Source organism: Plecotus auritus (assembly GCF_963455305.1).
Source record: "Plecotus auritus genome assembly, chromosome: 9".
Lineage (NCBI taxonomy): Eukaryota > Metazoa > Chordata > Mammalia > Chiroptera > Vespertilionidae > Plecotus > Plecotus auritus.
In genome coordinates, this window is record NC_137783.1 from 43,574,984 (window position 1) to 43,599,625 (window position 24,642).

A 24,642-nucleotide genomic window follows, 5' to 3' on the forward strand; every position below is an offset into this window, starting at 1 on the left:
CCGCTTCACACACTACTACATCCCTCAGGGGTGTCGGATTGCTGGTTTTGGCCTGGCAGTCCGACATCCCCTGAGTGGTCCCGGATTGTGAGAGGGTGCAGGCCAGGTTGAGGGACCCCACCAGTGCATGAATGCGGGCACCGGGCTTCTAGTAGTTCACATAATAGAATCACATCTTATCGGTCACGTCACATGATGAGGTTACATCTAATTGATTAATTCTTGGTACCAGAAATCCTCATATATGATTTTTTAAAAAGTCCTTTGGAGCAAAAAGAATAGGTAATTACTATTATTTATTTTTATGTGAATCAATAAAAATTATACCTACTTTTGTCAGATTGGCAAAAAATACATTTTTGGTATGCCACGGAGTTTTAGTTTATGTGTGCCACATAGTGAAAAAGGTTGAAAATCGCTGGTCTTATTTACTAACTAGTGGCCTGGTGCACGAAATTTGTACACATTAAAAGGGAATTAATTAGAGGAAATAATTTAATATTGCTATTTGCCCTTTCTCTATAATAGAAGTGTCAGAGATGAAAGAAAATTAGTAAAATGTATATGAAAACCTTCCTCCTGTCAGAGTCGGGGGCACACCATGGGACCCAGAGTCAAGTCCCTGCCCACCCACATGTGCCTCAAAATCGCGTGAGACCCAGACCCGGCTGCCCCACCCTCCTCATTGGGATAGATCCAGACCTGGCTAGTCCCACCCTTGTCAAACCCCGCCAGGCAGGGAACGTAGCCTCAGGTCCCCTGGCCTGGCGCCAGGACGGGGGTTGTGGCCTGAGGTCCCTCAGCCCAGACCGGGGTTGTGGGGCGGGCCTTGAGGTCCCCCATCAAGCACCGCCAGGTGTGGGAGATGGCCTGAGATCCCCTGTCAAGCCCCGCTGGGTGGGGGGCATGGCCTGAGGTACCCTGTCAAGGCCCGCAGCCTCAGGTCCCCCGGCCCGGCACCAGGAGGGGGGATCAGCCTCAGATCCCCTGTCAAGCCCCATCGGCAGGTGGGTGCAGCCTCAGGTCCCCCCTGGGTGCGGGGTGCAGCCTGAGTTCCCCCGACCCAGCACTGGGGGTGCACCTTGAGGTCCCCTGTCAATCCCCGCCAGGCAGGGGGGCACAGCCTCAGGTCCCCTGGCTCAGTGCTAGGGTGGGGGGTGTGGCCTGAGGTCCCCCAGCCTGGTGCTGGGGTGGGGGACATGGCCTGAAGTCCCCTGTCAAGCCCCACCTGGTGAGGGGCATGGCCTGAGGTCCCCCGGCTCCAGCCTGAAGTCCCCTAGCCCAGCACCAGGACAGGAAGTGCACCTTGAGGTCCCCCATCAAGCCCCGCTGGGTGGGGGGTGTGGCCTGAGGTCCCCTGTCAAGCCCTGCCAGGTGGGGGGCGCGGCCTGAGGTCCCCTGGCCTGGCGCTGGGGCAGGGGGAGCAGCCTGAGGTCCCCTAGCCCAGCACCAGGATGGGAAGCGCACCTTGAGGTCCCCTGTCAAGCCCCACAGGGGTGGAGGAGGGCATAGCCTCAGGTCCCTGCTGATTGCTTGTTAAGGCTCCTTATGGGAACTTGGCCTCAGCTGTGGGTGCAGCCATCTTTGTGATGGAGTGATGGTTAATTAGCATATTCCCTCTTTATTAGATAGGACTAGTGGCCCAGTGCACGAAATTCATGCACATTAAAAGGGGATTAGAGGAAACAATTTAATATTGCTATTTGCCCTTTCTCTATAATAGAAGTGTCAGAGATGAAAGAAAATTAGTAAAATGTATATGAAAACCTTCCTCCTGTCAGAATCTGGGGCACACCATGGGACCCAGAGTCAAGTCCCTGCCCACCTACATGCGCCTCAAAATCTTGTGAGACCCAGACCCGGCCGCCCCCCCCCTCCCCCGCCTCATTGGGAGAGATCCAGACCTGGCTAGTCCCACCCTTGTCAAGCCCCGCCAGGCAGGGAACATAGCCTCAGGTCCCCTGGCCCGGCGCCAGGACAGGGGGCATGGCCTGAGGTCCCCCAGCCCAGACTGAGGTGGGGGGGGGCGTGCCTTGAGGTCCCCCGTCAAGCCCCACCAGGTGTAGGACATGGCCTGAGATCCCCTGTCAAGCCCCGCTGGGTGGGGGGCATGGCCTGAGGTACCCCGTCAAGCCCTGCCAGGTGGGGGTGGGGGGCATGCAGCCTCAGGTCCCCCGGCCCGGCACCGGGAGTGGGGAACAGCCTCAGGTCCCCTGTCAAGCCCCATCGGCAGGGGGGTGCAGCCTCAGGTCCCCCCTGGGCAGGGAGCATAGCCTGAGTTCCTCTGACCCAGCACTGGGGGTGCACTTTGAGGTCCCCTGTCAAGCCCCATCGGCAGGGGGGCGCAGCCTCAGGTCCCCTGGCTCGGTGCTAGGGTGGGGGGTGCGGCCTGAGGTCCTCTGTCCTGGTGCCGGGGTGGGGGGTGCGGCCTGAAGTTCCCTGTCAAGCCCCACCTTGTGGGGAGCGAGGCCTGAGGTCCCCCGGCCTGGCACTGGGGCGAGGGGAGCAGCCTGATGTCCCTTAGCCCAGAACCAGGACGGGAAGCGCACCTTGAGGTCCCCTGTCAAGCCCTGCCGGATGTGGAAGGTGGCCTGAGGTCCCCTGTCAAGCCCCACGGGGGCGGGGGAGGGTGTAGCCTCAGGTCCCTGCTGATTGCTTATTAAGGCTCCTTATGGGAACTTGGCCTCAGCTGTGGGTGCAGCCATCTTTGTGATGGAGTGATGGTTAATTAGCATATTCCCTCTTTATTAGATAGGATGTCAAGTGGGCAGTCTCATAGAGTTAGAAAAAAACTGTACTGGGAGTCAGGACATCATCTTAATTCTAATAAAACAAAAAAGTTAGACTAGTTGATCTCCAATTAGGTCTATAGCTCTAATTAAAAAACAAAGTAAAATATTTATTGTGGGCTTACTGAATTTTAGGTGTTACGGTTGGTCTAAGAGGTGTCAGTAGCTTGTACCACCTTCCCTAAGTCTGGTAGGAAGACAGCCTATATTCAAAGGGCATAAACAAACGCTTTGTTGGAATGAGGATGGACAATAACAGTTCTCATGGTTATGAAGAGATACTCAGGCAACATCAGAATGTGTTGCTTTAAAATTCTGACCCAACAATCCTCCTGAATCTGGAGGTAAGTAAGAGAGCAACATCTATGGACCTCCTTGTACTCAGCTGTTCTCTAATTGCTCCTCCTTCGGTGTTACTTAACTGTCCTTGTTATTCAGCAGGCTTCAGTTACACTGTCTTTCCATTCCTGGAAAGAGCCAGGCCTTTTCCTAGTTCAGGACCTGTACATGAGCAGTTCAGGAAGAACTGGACTTCTTCCTTCAGTTCTTCTAATAGGTGACTCATCCTTTCAGATTTGTTTAAATGTCACTTTCCTACCACCTACCTAAAAACAACTCTTTTCAACCCATCATGTCCCCAGATCTATTTCTTTTTAGTGCTTTTTCCCAGCTGAATATATTTATTTAATTACTTGTCTCTTGACCATTTCCTACACTAAAATTTAAGTTCCTTGGGGGCAAGAACATTATCATCATCATCATCACTAAATGGCTCTATCTGCACAGCCTACAACACCTGACTTTTTTTATTTTATTTTTTATTTTTATTGATATTTTACAGAGAGGAAGGGAGAGGGATAGAGAGCCAGAAACATCGATGAGAGAGAAACATTGATCAGCTTCCTCCTGCACACCTCCCACTGGGGATGTGCCCGCAACCAAGGTACATGCCCTTGACCGGAATCGAACCTGGGACCCTTGAGTCCGCAGGCCGACGCTCTATCCACTGAGCCAAACCGGTTTCGGCGCAACACCCAACTTTTAATGTGCACTCAATAAATGTATGTTTCATGAATGAATGTAAGGATCCCTGAATGCAAACATCTGGCTCCAGCAAATACTCTCAGTTACTTGACAGAGACTGCTATAACAGACACAATCTAAGAAGGGGAAAACATGAAACATTCTTTTTCCTTGATTTATCCTTGTTTCCTTTACAGTCTTAGATAAAAGGGCTCTGTACTTGTTTCATTTCACATTTTATCTATTTCAGGGGTCCTCAAACTACGGCCCGTTGGCCACATGCGGCCCACAGAGGACATTTATCTGGCCCGCCGGGTGCCGCTGCCTGTCCTGCTTAGCAGCCGACTTGTCCCGAGCCCGCAGTGCGCATAGGAATTTGTTCATAGTTTTGGTTTTTTTTAAACTATAGTCCGGCCCTCCAATGGTCTGAGGGACAGTGAACTGGTCCCCTGTTTAAAAAGTTTGAGGACCCCTGAATTCTATTTATTATATACTAGAGGCCCGGTGCACAAAATTTTTGCACGGGTAAGGTCCCTAGGCCTGGCCGGCAATCAGGGCTGATCTGTGGGGCAACCAGTGGGGTGATCTGGGAGCCCCCACTGGCACCCACCTTGACCGGCCTGGCACCGCCCACTCACTCACCCTGCCCCTGCCAGTGCCACTGGTCACCTCCATGGGGCAACCGCATTGGCTGGCCTGGGGCCTGTGGGCTGGGGGCAGCTCCTGCATTGATTATCTGCCCCCTGGTGGTTGGTGTGCATCATAGCGACCAGTTGTTCCACTGATCATTCCGCCTGCCATTTGGTTGATTTGCTTATTAGGCTTTTATTATATAGGATATAACACTTTTTTAAAAATAGTAATCAACCTAATGGGTGTGAGGTGATATCTTGTGGATTTTATTTGCATTGCTTTGATGATTAGTGATGTTAAAAATCTTTTCAGTTGTTGGACATTTGTGTATCATCTTTGGAGAAATGCCTATTCAAGTTCTTTGTTTTGTCAGATTATTTGATGTTTTGTTATCGAATTGCAGGAGTTCTTTATATGTTCTGGAAACCCGCATCAGATATATGATTTACAAATATTTTCTCCCATTCCATAGGTTACCTTTTCACTCTGTTTATCCTTTGATGCACACATTATTTGATGTAGTTCCATTTGTCTATCTTTGGTTTTATTGCCTGTGTTTTTAGTTTCATATTCAAGAGATCACTGCCAAGTCCAATGTGATGATTTTCCTCATCTTTTCTTCTAGGTGGTTTATAGTTTTAGGGCTTATGTTTAGGTCTTTACTCTATTTTGGATTACTTTTGTATATGATGTAAGAGTAGGGTCCAAATTCATTCTTTTACATGTGGATATCTAGTTTTCCCAGCACTATTTGTTTTTAAGTATGTTTTTATTGATTTTAGAGAGAAAGGGAGAGATAGAAACATCCGTGAAAGACATCGATGGGCTGCCTCCTGCACGCCCCACTTATGGGGACTGAGCCTGCAACCCAGGCATTTGCCCTCACTGGTGACTGAACTGATGAATTCTTGATTCATGGGTCCACACTGAACCACTGAGCCATACCCGCCCGGCCCCAACACTATTTGTTGAAGAGACTGTCCTTTCTCATTGAGTCACCATGGCACCTTTATCGAAGATCACTTGATCATATTTGTGAGGGCTTTATATTTAATAGACTTTATTTTTTACAGCAGTTTTCACAGCAAAATTAAGCAGGAAGTGCGGTTCCCATATAGCCCTTGCTCCCTCCCCATGCTAATATGCTTTTTAAAAGCTTCCTGATGTGAACTTACATTGCTGATTTTACATCTTTCTTCTTTACAACTATGCTCATTTAAAGCTATGGATCTCCCTCTAATACTACTTCAGCTGCATCCCATAAATCATTATGTTGTATTTTCATTTAGTTGAAACTATTTTTTTTAAATATATTTTATTGATTTTTTTACAGAGAGGAAGGGAGAGGGATAGAGAGCTAGAAACATCGATGAGAGAGAAACATCGATCAGCTGCCTCCTGCACACCTCCCAATGGGGATGTGCCCGCAATCAAGGTACATGCCCTTGACCGGAATCGAACCCGGGACCCTTCAGTCCGCAGGCCGATGCTCTATCCACTGAGCCAAACCGGTTTCGGCTAGTTGAAACTATTTTTAAAGTTCCACTTATGTCTTCTTGACACAGGGGTTTAGAATTATGTTGCTGAGTTTCCAAATATTTGTGGATTTTCTAGCTATCTTTTTGTTATTTCTAGTTTAATGCTATAGTGGTTAGTAGCCATACTCTAATTTCAAGCTTCTCAAACTTGTGTCTTGCTTTATGGCCCTGCTTCACAAACTTGATTTTGTTTTGTTATGATGGATTACTGTTGTGTGTGGTGGTTAAATGCGAAGTTTTGAAATCCTAAAACAGTATTCCATCGTCTGGAGGTCCTCCAGGCTTACCCTGCAGTGATTAGGCTGAGGCTAATGTCAGAGTACTCTTTAGCATCATCGGACTTTAAAATACATATATATTTTCAGTGGTTTCCAGAGAGGAAAGAAGTGGGAAAGACAGAAACATCAATGATGAGAAGCATTGATTGGCTGACTCCTGCAAGCCCCCCACCAGGGGGTCCGGGATCGAACCTGAGACCCTTCAGTCCACAGGCCTGTGCTCTACCCACTGAGCCAAACCAGCTGGGGCGGCACCAGCGGGCTTCTTAGGAAGGCTTTCCCACTCACGGAATGGCAAGGCGGTACCACTGACGAGAGCCCTCCACGGTCCGTGTACTTCAGGAAGCAACGTATATGGTACTCTTAACATTTTTTTCCATTGGTCGTCTCTTCAGAGGCAACAAAGTTAACAAGTACGCAAAACCAGTAAGTTTTCAGAGGGAGAGAGAGCTGGGTAGAGAGTTCGAGAAAGTTGGAAGAATGCCTCATCTCTGGATTAAAGAGCACGTCTCTTGCGAGGCCTGAGGTAGCAGGACCTCGAGTAACAGCTTCCCTTCCCCTCGGGGGCCGGTAACCCACCGGCTGACGGCGCCTCCCGAACAAACCCTTCCAACTTCCCTCCTTTCCCAGCTACTCAAACAGGGAAGAGGAACCGGTGGGGGAAAAGAAGCCGGTCAGCAACCGACCGTCACACGACGGAGAGGAGCGCGACGGGGACCTGGGGAACCTCCGGCCGCGCAGGCCCCGCCCACTTTACGACAACTCAGGACCCGCCCCCTCCGCCGTAGGGTGGAGCGCGAAGCCCCGCCCCCAAGCGGCCTTTCTCGCACCACACACCCTGGCCGGTAGGGCGGGGCGAGAGACAAGTAGGAAGTCGGTGCAGAGGGAGGGGAGGAAGGAAGGGGTCACGTGCAGTCGGCGGTCTGGGGTCACGTGACGGAGTGCGGGTCTGGGAGTTCTCCTGAGGGAAAAAGAGTGGAGCGCGGGGGACGCGGCGGCGCGGCGCTGACAATGGTGAGTACGCGGCGCCCCGCGCGCTTGCCGCCAGCCCTAGCTCGGAAGTGCGCGGTGGGACGGTCAACCGCGGGCCCGGTGTCGCGGGAGGAGCCGCGGGGAACGGCAGGCTAGCGGGGCGGGAAGCCGGGTTAGGCCCGTCGGGCCACGGCGGGGTCTGGGAAGGGCGGGCGACGTGGTCTCTTCCTACCCTTGGCGTGGCCCTAGCACCTGCGGGCGGCGGCGCTCTCTCCCGGCCATGTCTGAGCCTCAGCCCTCGTTCCTCGGTCGGCTGTGGGGGCCCTGGCTGGGTCCTCGGACCCCGCCTCGGCGGGGACTCGCCGCCGCCTCCCCTTCCAAGGTAGCCAGCCCCTCCGCTCTTCCCTGGCAGCTTCGGTTTCTTTCACGTGGGGTGGCACTTGAGTCCCCTAGTTCTGGACTCGGGGGGAGAGGACGTGGTCAATCTTTTCCAGAGTGTCACTAGCTTGATGACTCTAACTCCGTGGTTTTTTTAAACCTGGGTATGGTGACATTCTGAGATTTCTTGACCCTAGTTCTGGTTGATGTTGACACTTGTAGAATGAGAGAGAAAAAGAAAAGGGCGTTGGAATGGGGGGCGTCTCTAACGCAAAGGACGTTAAAGCCCGCGGGTTTAAGCACTGGCTTTCATTTCCTTCCCCAAGCCATTTCTAGAAATGTAACGCTCTGGGATGTTGAAATGGCTAGGGAGTAAGGGGAAGAAAATCAGAGTACTCCAAACACAGTGGGAAGCATTAGCGTGGGCACGATGGCGTTTAACTTTGTGTGTGTTGGCAGTCTCTGGATTTGATCTCATCTGGCTCATTATATGGTAGTATTAGTTTATTCATTTCATTTAGCAAGCATGTTGTTGAGCGCCTACTGTGTGTTCTCCTAATACTACCTGTTTTCCCAAAGCTCAGCGGTTCAGTAAACTGCATGACACTTTGGCAAAAGACCAACCTAGGTATATTTTTTAAAGTTACTTTGAATAAAAAAATACAAGTAAAGATGGACATGTTCATTCTTAAACTTGGAACCTTTTCCCCTTTCTTTCAACAAATAATTAGGTTTGCCCGGGAGCCGTGAGCAAGACTAAGACAGCCCTTGCCCTCTTGTAGCGTACAGTCTAGAGGGAAATACACGTTTGTGTAATTATTTGTTTAACGTGGGAATTACAGTTGTGATAAATACTAAGAAGGAAGTGTTGGGGACCTTGCCTAGTCAGGTGTTAGGGAAGTCGTCTTTAATTGAACATAATTTGCAAAGAAAACTTAAAAGGCCCTCCTCTTTGCTTACATTTAAAATGGTTACTTCTAATAAGCTTTTGAATTATGTTCATGAGCAATTTATTTTTATTTTCAAGTTAGTCGTCAAACTAAATTCTAAGGCTTTATAACCTTGAAATGGGCACATATGTATGAAAATTTGCTGTTTCATTGCTGTGTATGGGATAAATGAATAAATTTTGAGAGCCTCCTTTCCACTCACCTTGAGTTGCATTTCTTTACATCCACTGGACCTAGTGAAATTTCTTCAGTGAGAGCTAAAAAGTTTGGTTTTTAGTATAGCTACATGTAATTTTGCTAGATGGTAATAATAGTGGATTTACAAATTATATCAACAATCTTTAAAGCCAGTGATACAAGGTTTAGGCCTAAAAACAAAAAAACAATTTCTTATAATGTTTTAATTGTCATATATTGCAGTTTAGTTATTTAAAGGCTATCTATGAGTTTTCACTTATATTAAGTGCCTAGTATTGCTCCTAAAATTCTCATATTCTAAATGTTTGCTTGAAGATAACTTTTCCAAAAGAATTGAGTAGTCTCTCACTTTAAAGATCTCAAAACTGCCTTCTGTAATTTCAGAAGTGTATATTAATGTATCCTAATCCTTATTACAATTTTTATTCCCTTTTCTTCTCAGGTCTTCACCATTCTGACAATTCTGTAGTTTGTTTCCTCTTTATATATTGGGAGAAGTATTTTTTAATTTGATTTTGAGTGAATAAAATATTTTATTTTTTAGATATTTTAAATCTTCACCTGAGGATATGTTTTTATTGATTTTAGAGAGAGAGACCATGGGAGAGAGAAAGAGAGAGAGAGAGAGAAACATCAATAGGTTATCCTGTACTCACCCTGACTGGGGATAGAACACAAAACCTTTTGGTGTACGGGATGGTGACCCTCCAACCATCCAAGGCTGAAAGATTTTAATTTTGTGACTTTTTGTTTGAAATAACAAAAGATGCACACCTTGAAATAAATCTTTCAACTCCTTTTAGAAAAAAAGATATTTTTTCTCTCTGTTGTCTACTTGTTAAATGTAAGACATCCACAATTTTCTGGAGGCTTTTAGTAAGACTAATTAATTTTTTATATATCCTAGTGTAAAAAAACTGGATGTTAACCCAGTGCTAAATTCTCATGGCATCATTAATTAAACCTTGTTAAAAGTGTTGTAGTTTTATTTTTCAACCTGTTGAAATGCAGTGCAATACTGGGCTTTTAAAATATCTTTTGATCTCTCCCAATCTTAGTTTTTTGATTGTGTTGAAAATTAAGTCTACTTTTTAATTTTTAATTATGAAATACGTAATGCATACAGGAAATAAAGGATGACATAGTTTCTACATATTTTTAATTTTTATGTATTGTGTCAAAATAATACTTATTGTTTAATTATAATGTTATTAATTTGGAAGTTTTATAAGACAAGTCTATTTTGCATTTTAATTAGTGGCAATTTTGATATTTTATTTTTGATTACTTGATCTTTTGATATCAGCCTTCAAATTCAAAGTTCAGCTCTATGTGTTAAATATATGTATGTGGAAAAAATGTTACCATTTTATTTCCTATTTATAAGATAGTTTTTATAGTTTTCAAATTAATTTTTCTGAAAGCAGCTCTGGGGAAATACTAAGGGGGAATGAGAAAATTAAATGTTATTGTCCTGCTTCTATGTTATAACTCAGATGAGGCCATTGTCTTCTACCCTTTCATAATTGCTCCTCTCTCTCCCTCCCTCCCTCCCTCTCTCCCTCTCTCTCTCTCTCTCTCTCACCCACACTCCCTACGCACACCCCAGCTCAGTGCTTTTACACATTGTTCATAACATTGTTCATAATTAGTAAATATCAGATGACTGATACTGAGCTGCTGTACATTCTCATATCTGTAGCGCTTTGGGGAAAATACACTATTTTGAGCAAGTTTTGAATTTAAAACTTCGGGTATTAAAAGCTAACTAGGAGCCCTAGCTGGTTTGGCTCAGTGGATAGAGTGTCGGCCTGTAGACTGAAGGGTCCCAGGTTTTATTCCTGCCAATGGCACATGCCTGGGTTTCAGGCTCGATCCCCCAGTAGGGGACGTGCAATCAATGGTTCTCTCTCATCATTGATGTTTCTATCTGTCTCTCCCTCTCTGAAATCAATAAAAGAAATATATGTAAAAGCTAACTAGGAGCCCTGGCTGGTGTGGCTCAGTTGGTTGGGTGTCGTCGCCTCAGTTCCCTGTCAGGGCACATGCCTGGGTTTCAGGCTGGATCCCCAGAAGGGGGCCTGCAGGAAGCAGCTGATCCATGTTTATCTGTCACACCCATGTTTCTCTACCTCTCCCTCTCCCTTCTCTCTCTAAAAAATGAATAAAACTTTTTTTTTTTTTTAAGAAAGCAGATAAAAATCCCAACTCATGTTAGCTAACAACATGGCATCGGGGATACAGCGTGAAGAAAGTAGATAAAAACCCCCTCTCACATGAGCTAACAACACAGTAAGAAAAAGTACAGAATAATCAAAAGTAGGTGTTGTGAGATCTAAATTTGGAGAATCCAATTTTGATTAGGAAGTTAGGGAAAGCCTCTTTATGGACATGAGTCAAACTGAGACTGAAAAGATGAATTAGTTAGGTTAAGGATACTTGATCTAGGTCAAGGAGGAGAGTGGCAAATTTGATGAACTTGGATTGGTTGAGGTATGTGTGGCTGGAGAGATGGATAGAGCCAAATAATATGTAGGCCATGTTAGGAAATAGTGTGTGTGTGTGTGTGTGTGTGTGTGTGTGTGTGTGTGTGTAAGTAAAATAACATTTCAGCCTAGCCAGTGTGTCTTAGTGGTTGAGCATGGACCTATGAACCAGGAGGTCATGGTTAGATTCCCTGGTCAGAGCACATGCCCAGATTGCGGGCTCAATCCCCCGTAGGGGGGGGCGTGCAGGAGGCAGCCAGTGAATGATTCTTATTGATGTTTCTACCTCTCCCTCTCCCCTCCTATCTGAAATCAATAAAAATATATTTTAAAAAATTTCACTGAAGTAAACATTAGCTATATAAAAGTGCACAAATATGTGTATAGCTGGATGAATTTTCACAAAGTGAACATACCTGTGTATAAAGCGCTCAGCTAAAAACAAACAGAACACGACTAGCAGCACCCAGAAGTTCTCTTTGTGCTTTCTCCAACCAGTTCCTGACTTATAGAACTATAATGGGTGTTACATTTTTTTGACTTAATAAATGGAATCATACAGTGTGTATTCTTTTTGTGTCTGGCCTCTTTCACTTGACATTATATGTGTGAGATTCATGCTTGTTTGTGGCTGTATCTCATTCCATTGCTCACTGTATGAATAGAGACTAAAATCTATGTATCCATTCTCTTGTTAATGTATATTTGGATTGTTAACTATTTGGGGCTATTGTGAACAGCGATGGTTGTGAACATTCTTATACTGTCTCCTGGTTCATGTATATAAGAGTTTCTGTTTGGGTAGATACCTAGGGGTGTAATTGGTGGGTCATGGGATATGTTTAGCTTTACCAGATAATGCCACCTATTTTTTAAATAGGTGTTCCCATTTATACTATCACCAGCACACTAAAGGATTTTAAACAGAATGATGATCAGATTTATGTTTTTAAGAGATCACTCTGGATGTTAGGGCAGAGTAAAAAGGGATATAGGACAACAGGATAGGAGATTGTTCTCTGTAAATTTTTTAAAAGAATAGAAAACTAGCTTTTGTAAATGACAAAAATAATCCACAACTAAATCTGATTATTGGAGTTACTAATGGATTTTGTATTACTAGTATGCTTTGGCAATCAAAAGCAATTGATCTTTGTCTCTTATAGTCTGTCATATTCAGGATTTACAGAACAAGGCTTATACATTTTCTTTGGAAAAGTTCACAGAAATTTAATATCTCTCTTCCATTAGACCCAGTTTTATTCCAAGGGCTTACACAATGTAACACTTCTTGCTCAGTCTTATATAGCAGTAGATTTTACAGAAAGTAGTACACCATAATAACTCACTGGATTTGTACAAGTAATTTGGATTTATGGGTTCTGTTATAATGAAAGAACCTTATAGAAGTATAACTAAAGATAACTTTTCAATCCAGATTTTTAGATTTCTGGTATATGTATTTTGATTATTTATAGTGGTTTTGTATGTAAATGATCGAAATTATAGCATGTTTAAATTTGTGTAGTTTTTGTCTTTTTATTGTAAAAAATTTAACATGAATTTATCTTAAATTTTTTAGTGTACAATATTAACAGTATTTACATTGTTGTGTTAAATTTAAATTCTTATTTCCTATGAATTCATAGATTTACAGTCTCTTTAACTGTAGGTCATAGGTAATTAAATTTGAATTATAAAACATAGCAACTGTCAAAACATGGTCATTATGAGCATATTTCTTTTATTTCAGAGTTTTCTTGGCGGCTTTTTTGGTCCCATTTGTGAGATTGATGTTGTCCTTAATGATGGGGAGACCAGGAAAATGGCGGAAATGAAAACTGAAGATGGCAAAGTAGAAAAACACTATCTTTTCTATGATGGGGAATCTGTTTCAGGAAAGGTAAATCGTTTGTTTGTAGGATGCTAGAATTAGTCATCAAAGTGGTATCTGCTGTTTCTAAATGTGAATGATCTTTTAGAGATGGAGTTCTTTTTTCGGAGCGTCAGCTAAAAAACCTTGCTTTATTAGAACATTTACAGGAAAGATTCTTAAACTAGAAGAGTTACAGGGACAGAGTTTAAATTAAATTGTGTGCAAAATTTTGTGTTTGTGACTATCTGCTTCTGACAGTTTCTCCAGTGGGGCAGCAATCCATGCAAAATTGGTTGAGTTATAGAGATTAAGGATAATTCCCTAGTATACCTTCCTAAATGTTTCTTTCTCATTCTTTGTAGCTTATCTCTCTGTACTACTACCATTGTATCTCTCAGTTCTTGGTACCCTGTGGAGGAGTATGTTTGGAATGTGTCTCTGCATAGTCAGATACATTTATAATACCTTCTATAAAGTTTCACTTTCCTTTTCCTTATCAAGTGATGTATAAGATTTTTTTTATGTATAGGATTCTTACACCTTAGGGAATCAATAGTCATTAGTCTGTGATACTTAGGAATGGTAATACCGTAGACAAAGTCAAGCCATAAAACACTTGAAATAGTTTTTTTTTAGTATAAAATATGAGAGGTTTTTCTTTCCTGCTTATTAAAGTAATATAGACATATTAAACAATTTGGAAAATAAAATAACTATAATGCTATCATCTGGAAAGAATTCACTGTTAAAATTTGAGTGTGCTTCTTCCTAGTCTCTGCGTTAATTAACATTTATGTATATATAGTATATTAAGCATACTTTTTTTCTTTTTAATATGTTTTTATTGATTTCAAAGAGTAAAGGAGAGGGAGAGAGAGATAGAAACATCAATGATGAGAGATAATCATTGATTGGCTGCCTCCTGCATGCCCCACACTGGGGATCGAGCTCATAACCTGGGCATATGGCCTGACCGGGAATTGATCGTGACCTCCTGGTTCATAGGTTGATGCTCAACCACTGAGCCATGCCAGCCGGGCACTTTTTTCCTATTTTTGGATATTTAAGTAGTTTTTCTTTTTTTTTTTTTTTTTCTCTCATTTTATTTTTTCATATGGCTTACAATGTGTCACCATATCTTTGGTAATACAGACGTCTATATATATAAATTTTTCTCCAAAATTTTGTAGGATAAGATTATTTCCTTTTTAAAAAAAACATTTTTTTATTGATTTTAGAGAGAGAGAAAGGGAGAGGGAGAGATAGAGAAACCTCAATCTGAGGGAGAAACATTGGTTGGCTCCTGCACCCCGACCAGGGACCCAACCATCAACCTGGGCATATGCCCTGACTGGGAATCGCCCAGTCCCGATCAGCCGTATCCCAGCAGCAAGCTAACCTACCGGTCGGAGTGTCTGCCCCCTGGTGGTCAGTGCGCAGCATAGCTACTGGTCGAACAGTCGTTTAGGCTTATATATATATGTATATATATGCACACACACATACATATATATACATTAAGTTTGTCTACTGCAGGGGTCCTCAAACTTTTTAAACGGGGCCAGTTCACTGTCCCTCAGACCGTTGGAGGGCCGGACTATAGTTTAAAAAAAAACTATGAACAAATTCCTATGTGCACTGCGGGCCTGGGATGAGTCGGCTGCTAAGCAGGACAGGCAGCGGCACCCGACAGGCCAGATAAATGTCCTTGGTGGGCCACATGTGGCCCGTGGGCCGTAGTTTGAGGACCCCTGGTCTACTGTGATTACTTACTCAGAGCAAAAGGAAAATAGTTACTTTAAATTGGAGAAACTTGGAGGGTTACCTTGACCAAGTGATCATAGTTAACATCACCAGTATTAGAATAAACTGGCATCATGTGCTTCCTAATAAGATACACTGAGGACACAACTTCACTTCTGTGGTGTTCTTGCCAAAAATGTAAAAGCTGAGTCTGATAAAACATCAAACAAGCCTAAATTGAGGGACGAATGTATATGGTAACTGACCTGTATTCTTAAAAAACATGAAGGTCAGGAAAGGCAATGACTGAGGAATGTTCTAGATTAAAGGAGACTGAGAGACATCTACACTAATAAAAAAGGTGCAAATTGACCATACCTTCGCAATGCCCACCAGCCAATCAGGAGTGAGTATGCAAATTAACCCAACAAAGATGGAGGGTTAATTTGCATATGCAGGCGCAGAGCGGCCGGGGGCGAGACACTTGTGTCATCGCCATGGCGACGATGCAGGCATTCCGCACCGCCCCAGCTGCTCCGGGCCTCTGGGTGGCATGGGAAGGTGGAAAGGCGGCTCTGGGCTGGAGCGAAGGCGATGCCGGCAGCCGGGGGAAGGAAGGCCCATTCTTGCATGAATCTTCGTGCATCGGGCCTCTGGTAACCATATGTAATGTGTGAAACTGGATTGGAGCCTGGCTAGCAGGAAAAAAGGATATAAAGTACATTATTAGGACAGTTGATGGAATTTGAATATAGACTATGGAATGTTAAACTTTCCTGGTTTTGATAATTGTACTGTGATTAAGTAAGAGAAAGTCCATTTTCTTAGCAGGTACACATGAAGCATTTTGGGGTAGAGGGGCATGATGTCTCCAATTTATTCTTGGTTATAAAGAAAAGTATGTATGTATGCATTCGTATGTGTACATATAGGGAAGATGATAAAGCATATGGGACCAAATATAAGCACATCTGATGGGTCTGAGTAAAGGTTATGTGAGATTTCCTCGTGCTGTTCTTGCAACTTTTCTGTCAGTTTGAAATTATAATAAATGTTACAAAAGTATCACTGAGTTGGTGTTAAAATTCTTTAGCCCAGTTCACCATCATAATTTCACTTATTTTTCTATGCTCCATTGCAGAATAGCTTATAAACCATTATACTTAATTATGCTTTCCTATTCTGGGATTCTTCAGATTCCTCAGTAGCTTGAATTAGGCTTAAAATCTATATATGTAAAAAGCCAGCGACCGTAACGCCGGAACGACCGGTTGCTATGATGTCCACTGTGCCAGCAAACTCAGCCTGATTGGGGAGTGGGGCCGGCCTGCAAACCCTCAGCGGCCCCGAGCCCAGGCCGGCCCTGCCCTGCAGCGGGGACCTCCCCACCCCAATTAGGGGCGTGGCCAGCCTGCAAACCACCTGTGGCCCTTCACCCAGGCTGGCCCCACCCCCAGTGGGGATCCCCCACCCTGATCGGGGGCATGGTTGGCCTGGGTGAGGGGCCGCGGGCGGTTTGCAGGCCGGCCATGCAACCGATCGGGTTGGGGGTCCCCGCTGGGGGAGGGGCCAGCCTGCAAATCCCCAGCGGCCCCTCGTCCAGGCTGGCCCTGCCCCCCAGCAGGTCCCCCCCACCCTGATCCGGGGCTCCCACCTGTGCACCAGGCCTCTATCCTATGTAATAAAAGAGTAATATGCAAATTGACCTTAATGGCAGAATGACCAGAATGACTGCTGAACCAGTCACTATGAGGCACTGACCACCTCGTGGTCTCTTTCCCCGGCTGGCAGGTTCTGATTGCCTGATGGCCACCTGCGGCAGGGGCGGGGCCGGTGAGTGAGCGGGAACAGCCAACCTCTCTGTCCCTTCCCCTGGCGGTCAGGCACTGATCACCCCATGGCGCTCAACACAGGAGCTGCCCCCTGGTGGTCAGTGCGCTCCCCCTGTGGATCATGGGGTCACGGCTGGTGAGCATAGCGGTGGTGGTGGGAGTCTCTCCTGCGTCTGCTGTAGGCGGGTGGTAAGGGGTGAGGGGTCCCAGACACACACACACACACACACACACACACACACACACACACACGGGAAAAAACCCTGGAGAACTACCAAGAAGAAAACAAAATTACTCATAATCCAAAAGTAGCTGCTGTTAAGAGAATGTTTGCTATAGTTTTAAAAAATATAATTGGCATTATAATTGTATACAGTTTGACCATGCTTCCTTCATGTAACATATCATGCACATCTTCCCACATCATTAAAAATTCTTTGACCATATTATTTTTAAACTTTAATAATATTTCATTACATGATGTACCACAATTTAATTATTATTTTTCTGAGATATTAATTTGGAAGGCAAGTAACTAACTCATCCTGGTTACAAATATGAAAGATACAGAAGAGTGATTATTTTAATTTATATAGTTTATAATAAGTAATTGGACCTCTTTTTTTTTTTAATTGGTCCTCGATTTCCATTATCTTTTGAGAAGCATTGTTGGGAAAACATTAAAGAGTCACATTACCAATATCTTCTATAGTAAAGAATATGTTGTTTTTATTAGCTAATCCTTAAACATTTGGAATTTTATTTTAATATGCGTGTACTTTACAGATATTTTGTCAAATTAAGATTTTTAATAGAATGAAAAGTATAACCTGTTCCAGAATTGGGCATGTGTTGGTATGAACTTAGGCTAGTGACATATAGCAAATAATAAAACTATTAAAAATGTGTTCCAATTGTGAAAAAAAATTAAGATTTTCATTTAGCAGATATGAATTCAGGGATTTTGAGATTATATATTTTACCTCATAAGTATGTAAGACAAATCATAATCAAAATTTAAATCTTTAGACATTACTAGTATGTTTTTAAGATGAGTAGCACACACAGAACAGAAGCATTGCTTTTAAGGTTAGGAATTATCCTATATAATAAAAGCCCAGTGACCAAATGGCGGAATGACCAGAATGACTGCTCGACCAGTCGTTATGACACACACTGACCACCAGGGGGCAGACGCTCAAAGCAGGAGCTGCCCCCAGATGGTCAGTGCACTGCCACAGTGGGAGTGCTGCTCGGCTGACTGGGATGAGCGGCTGCTCCCACTGCAAACCCTGGGCCGATGGGCAGGAACCGGAGCTGCCATCGTCACCTCCTTGCCCCAGGCTCCTCCTTCCCTCTCCCTGCTGCCTCCTCTGGATGCCTGAAGGCCGTGCAGCGCTGCCTCTGGGCTCATGGAGCTGACCCTGGAGGCTTGGAGGCGGGTTCATGGCTGCCGCAGAACTGAGGCCTACTCCACCGCCTCTCAGTGCTATTGTCCCTGGGCCCAGCCCTGACCAGGTCCCCTGGAGAGGCGAGTGCTCTGGCTCCACAAAGATGCTAGATCAGGGAGCAGCTGCTCAGAGGGCAGGTCCACAGCCGCTTGGCTGACCAGGGTGAGCGGCACTCCCACAGCGGGCAATCCCTGCAGGCCGTGCCCCCACCAATGCATGAATCCCGTGCACCGGGCCTCTAGTGACAAGATAATCTTGGTTACAAAAAGCTGAAAGTGATCTTTTAGGTCAATTCTTGGAATTACTGATTACCTTACATTAAAATGCTTTTGTTGTAGGATTGTATAACTATTTGACTAGAAAACACATTTGAATAGTTGAAAGTTTTCTCCCTTTTTTGATTAAATATTTATAGTTCTCCAGATAAAAGAAGGATTCCTTCCTTAAAAAGCAGATATTCTAAGGGTATGTGTAAGTAATAGGTTAATTAGTGATTGTATCTGAGTAAGTTCTATGTTCTGTAGTCATCATGATTTAGGTATTTGGTGGTCTCTCGAACTTCAGAAATAAATACCTGAAATTCTTACACATTGCTTTCATCTGGAAGGAATCAACTGGTAGGCCCACTCAAAGGATTAACATCTCTTACAATTTCATGTTTTGGCAGGTAAACCTAGCCTTTAAGCAACCTGGAAAGAGGCTAGAACACCAAGGAATTAGAATTGAATTTGTAGGTCAAATTGGTGAGTTGTAAAATAGTATTACTTTTTTCTCTTTGATAACTGAGTTTGAAGAGGATTGGATTTAGCACTTAAATAATTGAATTAGAGTTTAGCTTTGTAGAAGGAATTGATTTTGTATAATAAAAGGAATTATTTTATAAACATTAAGTCATGTTTCTTTGAATTGTTTGACTCATCCTGCTTTTATGGTTAAAATTAATTACTAAACATGAAAGGAGTTATGTAACCTACCAGCCTTGAAAATTAATTCAGCTAAATTATTTGACTCATTGAAATTTCCATCTGCCTCAATTTTTTTTTTCACCAGCTTTACTCACAGTTATGTCACCTTCATCCATCACTTTCTAATTACCCATGCCATTTGTCTTCCTAATCTAGTGTGTGCCTGTAGCCACTCATCTGTCAACAGAAAATTTCGTGTGAAAGGAAAGATGTAGTTTCTTATTGACCTAGATCAACTTGTGTACATTTCCATACATGTATTTTAGAGACATTCTTGATTTAGCAGTATAACTATAAATTTTTGGTGCTGCAGATTCAGGAAAGGAAATAGGTCTTTATAATACTGTATACATAGCTAGGTTTTAAATCTAAGTTTTATTGTATATTTTTAAAGTATCAAAATTGGAATGGATGGGTGCTTATTCACATTACCTATTCTAGATGAGATTATACTTGAGGAGCAAATTATAGTAATTAACTGATAGTTGATTTTAGTTTTTTGTATATTATAGATTTATCAATTTGCCTAACAAAGCAAAAGAATAAAACACTTTTTGCCTCGAAGGGAGGAAGTTCAAATAATTGCTGGAAATTTGTCTTAAGTTAGCTTCATATTGGGAAAATCCTCATTACATTAAAGGAATGAATTTATTTTTATTTGCTTTGGAGGTAGAAGTTTGGGTTTTAATGAAATGATACTAAATATAATTGGTCTTTTGCTTTTTAAAATTTCTTAGAACTTTTCAATGACAAGAGTAATACTCACGAATTTGTAAACCTAGTGAAAGAACTAGCCTTACCTGGAGAATTGACCCAGAGCAGAAGTTACGATTTTGAATTTATGCAAGTTGAAAAGCCATATGAATCTTACATCGGTGCCAATGTCCGCTTGAGGTATGAATTAGGTGTATTAGGAACTGTAGACAGAGTCAAAACTACAAAATAATGGTTGCTGCTGAATGTCTTACTAGAACTTCTGTTATAATTCTGGACTGGAAGACTTAAGGTTTTTAGAAATTTTGTCAAATATTTTGTTTTGTCTGGCTAATGCTAATCTTCTGAGATAATAAGAGCCTTCTATCATTATAGATTTAGAGAACCCCATTATGAGAAGTCTTAGTCATATACTTCCTTTATATGAATTGTTCCTTAGGTACTTTATTTGTTGTGTAAATGGATTACCCTCTAAATCCATTAGTTTCCCAACAGATCTCATTTACTGTATGATTAAGGAGTAGTCTAGAGAGATTTCCTTCAGTAGGCTTGATGCTAGCACTCCAAATTTTTCTAAAAAGTATGTACACTAGTCTTAAAATTGAACTGTTGTGTTTTGTTTTGTTTTTCATGGTGGGGCATTTATTTAAAAATTAGAACTCCTTCATGAAGTAAATGAAGTTGATCCCAAAAGAGGTCTAGCAAGGAGAAAGCTGAGTAAACAGTTAATGTTTGGTTTTTTAAAACACTGAAACTTATCATAGGAGATTTAACTTGACTTTTCTATTAACTTTATAGGTATTTTCTTAAAGTGACAATAGTAAGAAGACTGACAGACTTGGTAAAAGAATATGATCTTATTGTTCACCAGCTTGCTACCTACCCTGATGTTAACAACTCTATTAAGATGGAAGTGGGCATTGAAGATTGTTTACACATAGAATTTGAATATAATAAATCAAAGTAAGTACCTTTCACAAACAGATAGCTTAAATGTTCAGGGAAAATTAAGAAGTAAGCTTTTCAGGTTTTTGTAAATTAGTCAAAATGAGTGTAGAATTGACATTAATCTGCTGTTAACAGACCAACAGAAACTCTGAGCTGAAATAAACTTTAGTAGGAGTTTGTTCTGGCTTCTTACTCAGTGCAAGTGTCTTTCATATTCTATTCCTAATAAATTTCCACTTGGTCGTTTTCTATAGAGCATCTTATGATCTCAGAAGGCAGCTAAACCTTATGTCTAAAAATTTATTTTACTGGCCCGACATCACTTTAGCCTGGTCATCTTTTTAAAACTAAACAAAAATACATTTTTTTCAGACAACATAAACAATAAATACATTGCCATTATTGAAAATTTTGATAATGTGGGAAAGTCAAAGGAAATAAAAATACCACAAATTTTCACTTTTACCATTTAACCACAATTAATATATTCTCATATTCTTCCATGTAAAAGGGAGAGGTGTATATGTTTATATATGTTGTATTTTTATAGAAATGGGCTCTTTTTAAAATATATATATTTTTACTGATTTCAGAGAGGAAGGGAGAGAGAGAAATAGAAACATCAATGATGAGAATCATTGATTGGCTGCCTCCTGCACGCCCCTACTAGGGATTGAGCCCGAAAGCCGGGCATGTGCCCTTGGTTGGAATCGAACCCAGGACACTTGAGTCTGCAGGCTGACGCTCTATCCACTGAGCCAAACCTGCTAGGGCTGGGCTCTTATAGTTAATGCCTTTTTAAGCTTTATGATGGAAATTTTAAAACACATACCAAAGTATCTGAACAGTATAATGAATCCTCATGTACCCATTGCCCAGCTCCAACTATTCAGATTTGTTTTGACTGTATTCAGCCTCACACTCCCATTAGATTATATAGCAGCATATTCCAGACATTAAATTTCACCCATAAAAATTATGTATCGCCCTGGCTGGTTTGGCTCAGTGGATAGAGCATTGGCCTGTGGATTGAAGGGTCCTAGGTTCAATTCTGGTCGAGGGCACATGCTTGGGGTTGCAGGCTCGATCCCCAGTAGGGGGCGTGCAGGAGGCAGCTGATCAATGATTCTCTCTCATCATTGATGTTTCTCTCCCTCTCTGAAATAAAAAAAAAGAAAAGGTAGATTTTAAAAAATTATCATTTTTTAATGTAACTATACTCTTATATCTAAAAAATACTAATAATTCATTAATATCTTCACATACCCAGTCAGTGTTCACATTGCCGTAAATTGTCTCATGCAGGGTTTGTTCAAATCAGTATTCAAACAAGATTTGTTCATATCCAGTGCATCAAAACATTGAATTTGGTTGGTTGACTCTTAAATCTAATTTATAGGTTTCCCCCTATTTTTTTCATTAAAGTTTATTTGTAGAAGAAATGGATATATACACTCTTTTATCTCCTTCCTGCACACTCTTTTCTCACATGATTTTTATTAGTTGTCACTCCCCAGTTTTTTTTTTAAAGGATTGTCTTTGCAACTTTATTGGCAATCAATTGACCATGTATGTGTATTACTAGAGTGTTCCTTCTTTTTTTAAAAAAAATGTTTTTATTGATTTTAGAGAGGAAGGGAGAGGGAGAGAGAGAAACATCAATGATGAGAGAGAATCATTGATTGGTTGCCTCCTGCACAACCCCTACTAAGGATTGAGCTTGCAACCTGGGCATGTGCCCTGACCTGGAATCGAACTTGGGACCCTTCAGTCCACAGGCTGATATTTTATCCACTGAGCCAAACCAGCTAGGGCCACTCCCCAGTTTTTATCACTGAAAATGTGATATATATCCTTCAGAGTCTTAAATTATATTGTTGATAAAATTTAGTTTAGGACCTAAAAACTTGTCACTGGGAGCCTCCCTTCAGACTGACATAATTGCATTAGTTAACTCTTGGAATATTATTTGGGAGAAGGCTTATAAAGACCTCTGGGTATTGTAGGAATTCCCAGTTTATTACCACTTCATTTCAAGGTACTTGAGAAAGATCTTTCTTTTTTTAAAAAAATGTATTTTATTGATTTTTTACAGAGAGGAAGGGAGAGGGATAGTTAGAAACATTGATGAGATAGAAACGTCGATCAGCTGCCTCCTGCACACTCCCTAAGGTATGTGCCCGCAACCAAGGTACATGCCATTGACCAGAATCAAACCTGAGACCCGCCGAAACCGGTTTGGCTCAGTGGATAGAGCGTCGGCCTGCGGACTGGGGGGTCCCGGGTTCGATTCCGGTCGGGGGCACGTGCCTTGGTTGCGGGCGCGTCCCCAGTGGGAGGTGTGCAGGAGGCAGCTGATCGATGTTTCTCTCTCATCGATGTTTCTGGCTCTCTATCCCTCTCCCTTCCTCTCTGTAAAATATCAATAAAATATATAAAAAAAAACAAAACAAAAAAAAAAAACCTGAGACCCTTGAGTCAGCAGGCTGACGCTCTATCCACTGAGCCAAACTGGTTAGGGCGAAAGATCTTTGAATATTAGATATTGCAGCAATAAACTCAACTAGGGAGTTTCTCTTTGAGGCCAGGTGATTTGTTAGCTACACTATTCTAGCACTCAAAGTAACAATGACACTAAACTCTTGTGTACAGTTTTTGTTCAAAAACATCTTCATACACCAAATTAATATTTCAAGCTTAAGAATCTTAGTTTTCCATGCTTAAGTTCTTTGGAAACTAAGTTAACCTCTGGGTAAGGAACAATAATCAGGCTAATTCTTCCTTTTGAAATGTATTAAAGTCAAGTAAAAGTTTGATTCCTTATTTTTATAGTACAGTTATGTGCTGCATAACATTTTGGTCAGCAACACACCTCATATACAACAGTGATATTACCATAAACCTTAGTGTGTAGTAGGCTATACCATCTAGGTTTGTGTAGTGCACCCTATGATGTTTGCACAAGAGGCCCCTAATGATGCGTTTCTTAGAACATTTCCCCATCATTAAGCAGCGCACACTGTAAAATGATTAATGCCTTTTTGAAAAAGAGGAACATTAAACAATATGAATAGTCAAAATGGTATTCTTACATAGCTATTAATCTAAAGATGTCTAATAAAGCCTTTCAGGACTTATTTTACTCTTTTTCTTTGTTTTTTAAATATTTGGTATAAGTGAGATATATTCTTTCTCCAAAGGTATCATTTAAAGGATGTGATTGTTGGAAAAATTTACTTCTTATTAGTAAGAATAAAAATCCAACACATGGAGTTACAACTGATCAAAAAAGAGATCACAGGAATTGGTAAGTTGAAAGAGTATTTGAATGAAAATTCCTGTTTAGTTGAAATTTTAAAATCTTAAAATATTATTTGAACATAAAATTCATATTAGATATTAACTTTGATAACTTAATATTGCTGGCAGTAAGTCACTCATTTATGTTGTTTTTAATTTGATTTTTGAATACAGTAGTTCCCCCTTATCTATGGGGGATACATTTTAACTAATTAACTAATTCATTAATTATTGTTAATCCTCGCCTGAGGATGTTTTCCATTGATTTTTAGAGAGAGTGGAAAGGAGGGAGGGGGGAGAGAGAAAGAGACATCAGTGGGAGAGAGACAAATTGATTGGTTGCCTCCCGAACATATGCCCACTGCGGCTGGGGATTGAACCTGCAACCCAGGCATGTACCCTTGACTGGGAATTGAACGCACACCTTTGGTGCAGGAGACGACGCTCTAACCAGTGACCAACACTGGCCAGGGGCTAGTGGATACATTTGAAGACCGAAGTGGATGCCTGAAACTACAGATAGTACTGAACCCTATATATACTTTGTTTTTTTTCTATGCATACAGAT

General features: G+C 42.2%; 1 protein-coding gene across 2 annotated transcripts in view; it reads left to right on the top strand.

Moving 5' to 3' along the window:
* Positions 1-7,108: 7,108 nt before the first annotated feature.
* VPS26A (VPS26 retromer complex component A) overlaps positions 7,109-24,642 on the top strand; it is a 28,610-nt gene continuing 11,076 nt past the window's right edge. The window contains exons 1-6 of one of the 2 annotated variants that reach the window (XM_080643261.1): positions 7,109-7,275; positions 12,999-13,148; positions 18,815-18,890; positions 19,850-20,006; positions 20,625-20,789; positions 23,975-24,081. In XM_080643261.1, the coding sequence (XP_080499387.1) occupies positions 7,273-7,275; positions 12,999-13,148; positions 18,815-18,890; positions 19,850-20,006; positions 20,625-20,789; positions 23,975-24,081 (658 nt within the window). In that variant the 5' untranslated portion in view covers positions 7,109-7,272. The remainder of the gene's footprint in view (positions 7,276-12,998; positions 13,149-18,814; positions 18,891-19,849; positions 20,007-20,624; positions 20,790-23,974; positions 24,082-24,642) is intronic. The other variant, XM_080643262.1, reaches the window with a different exon arrangement.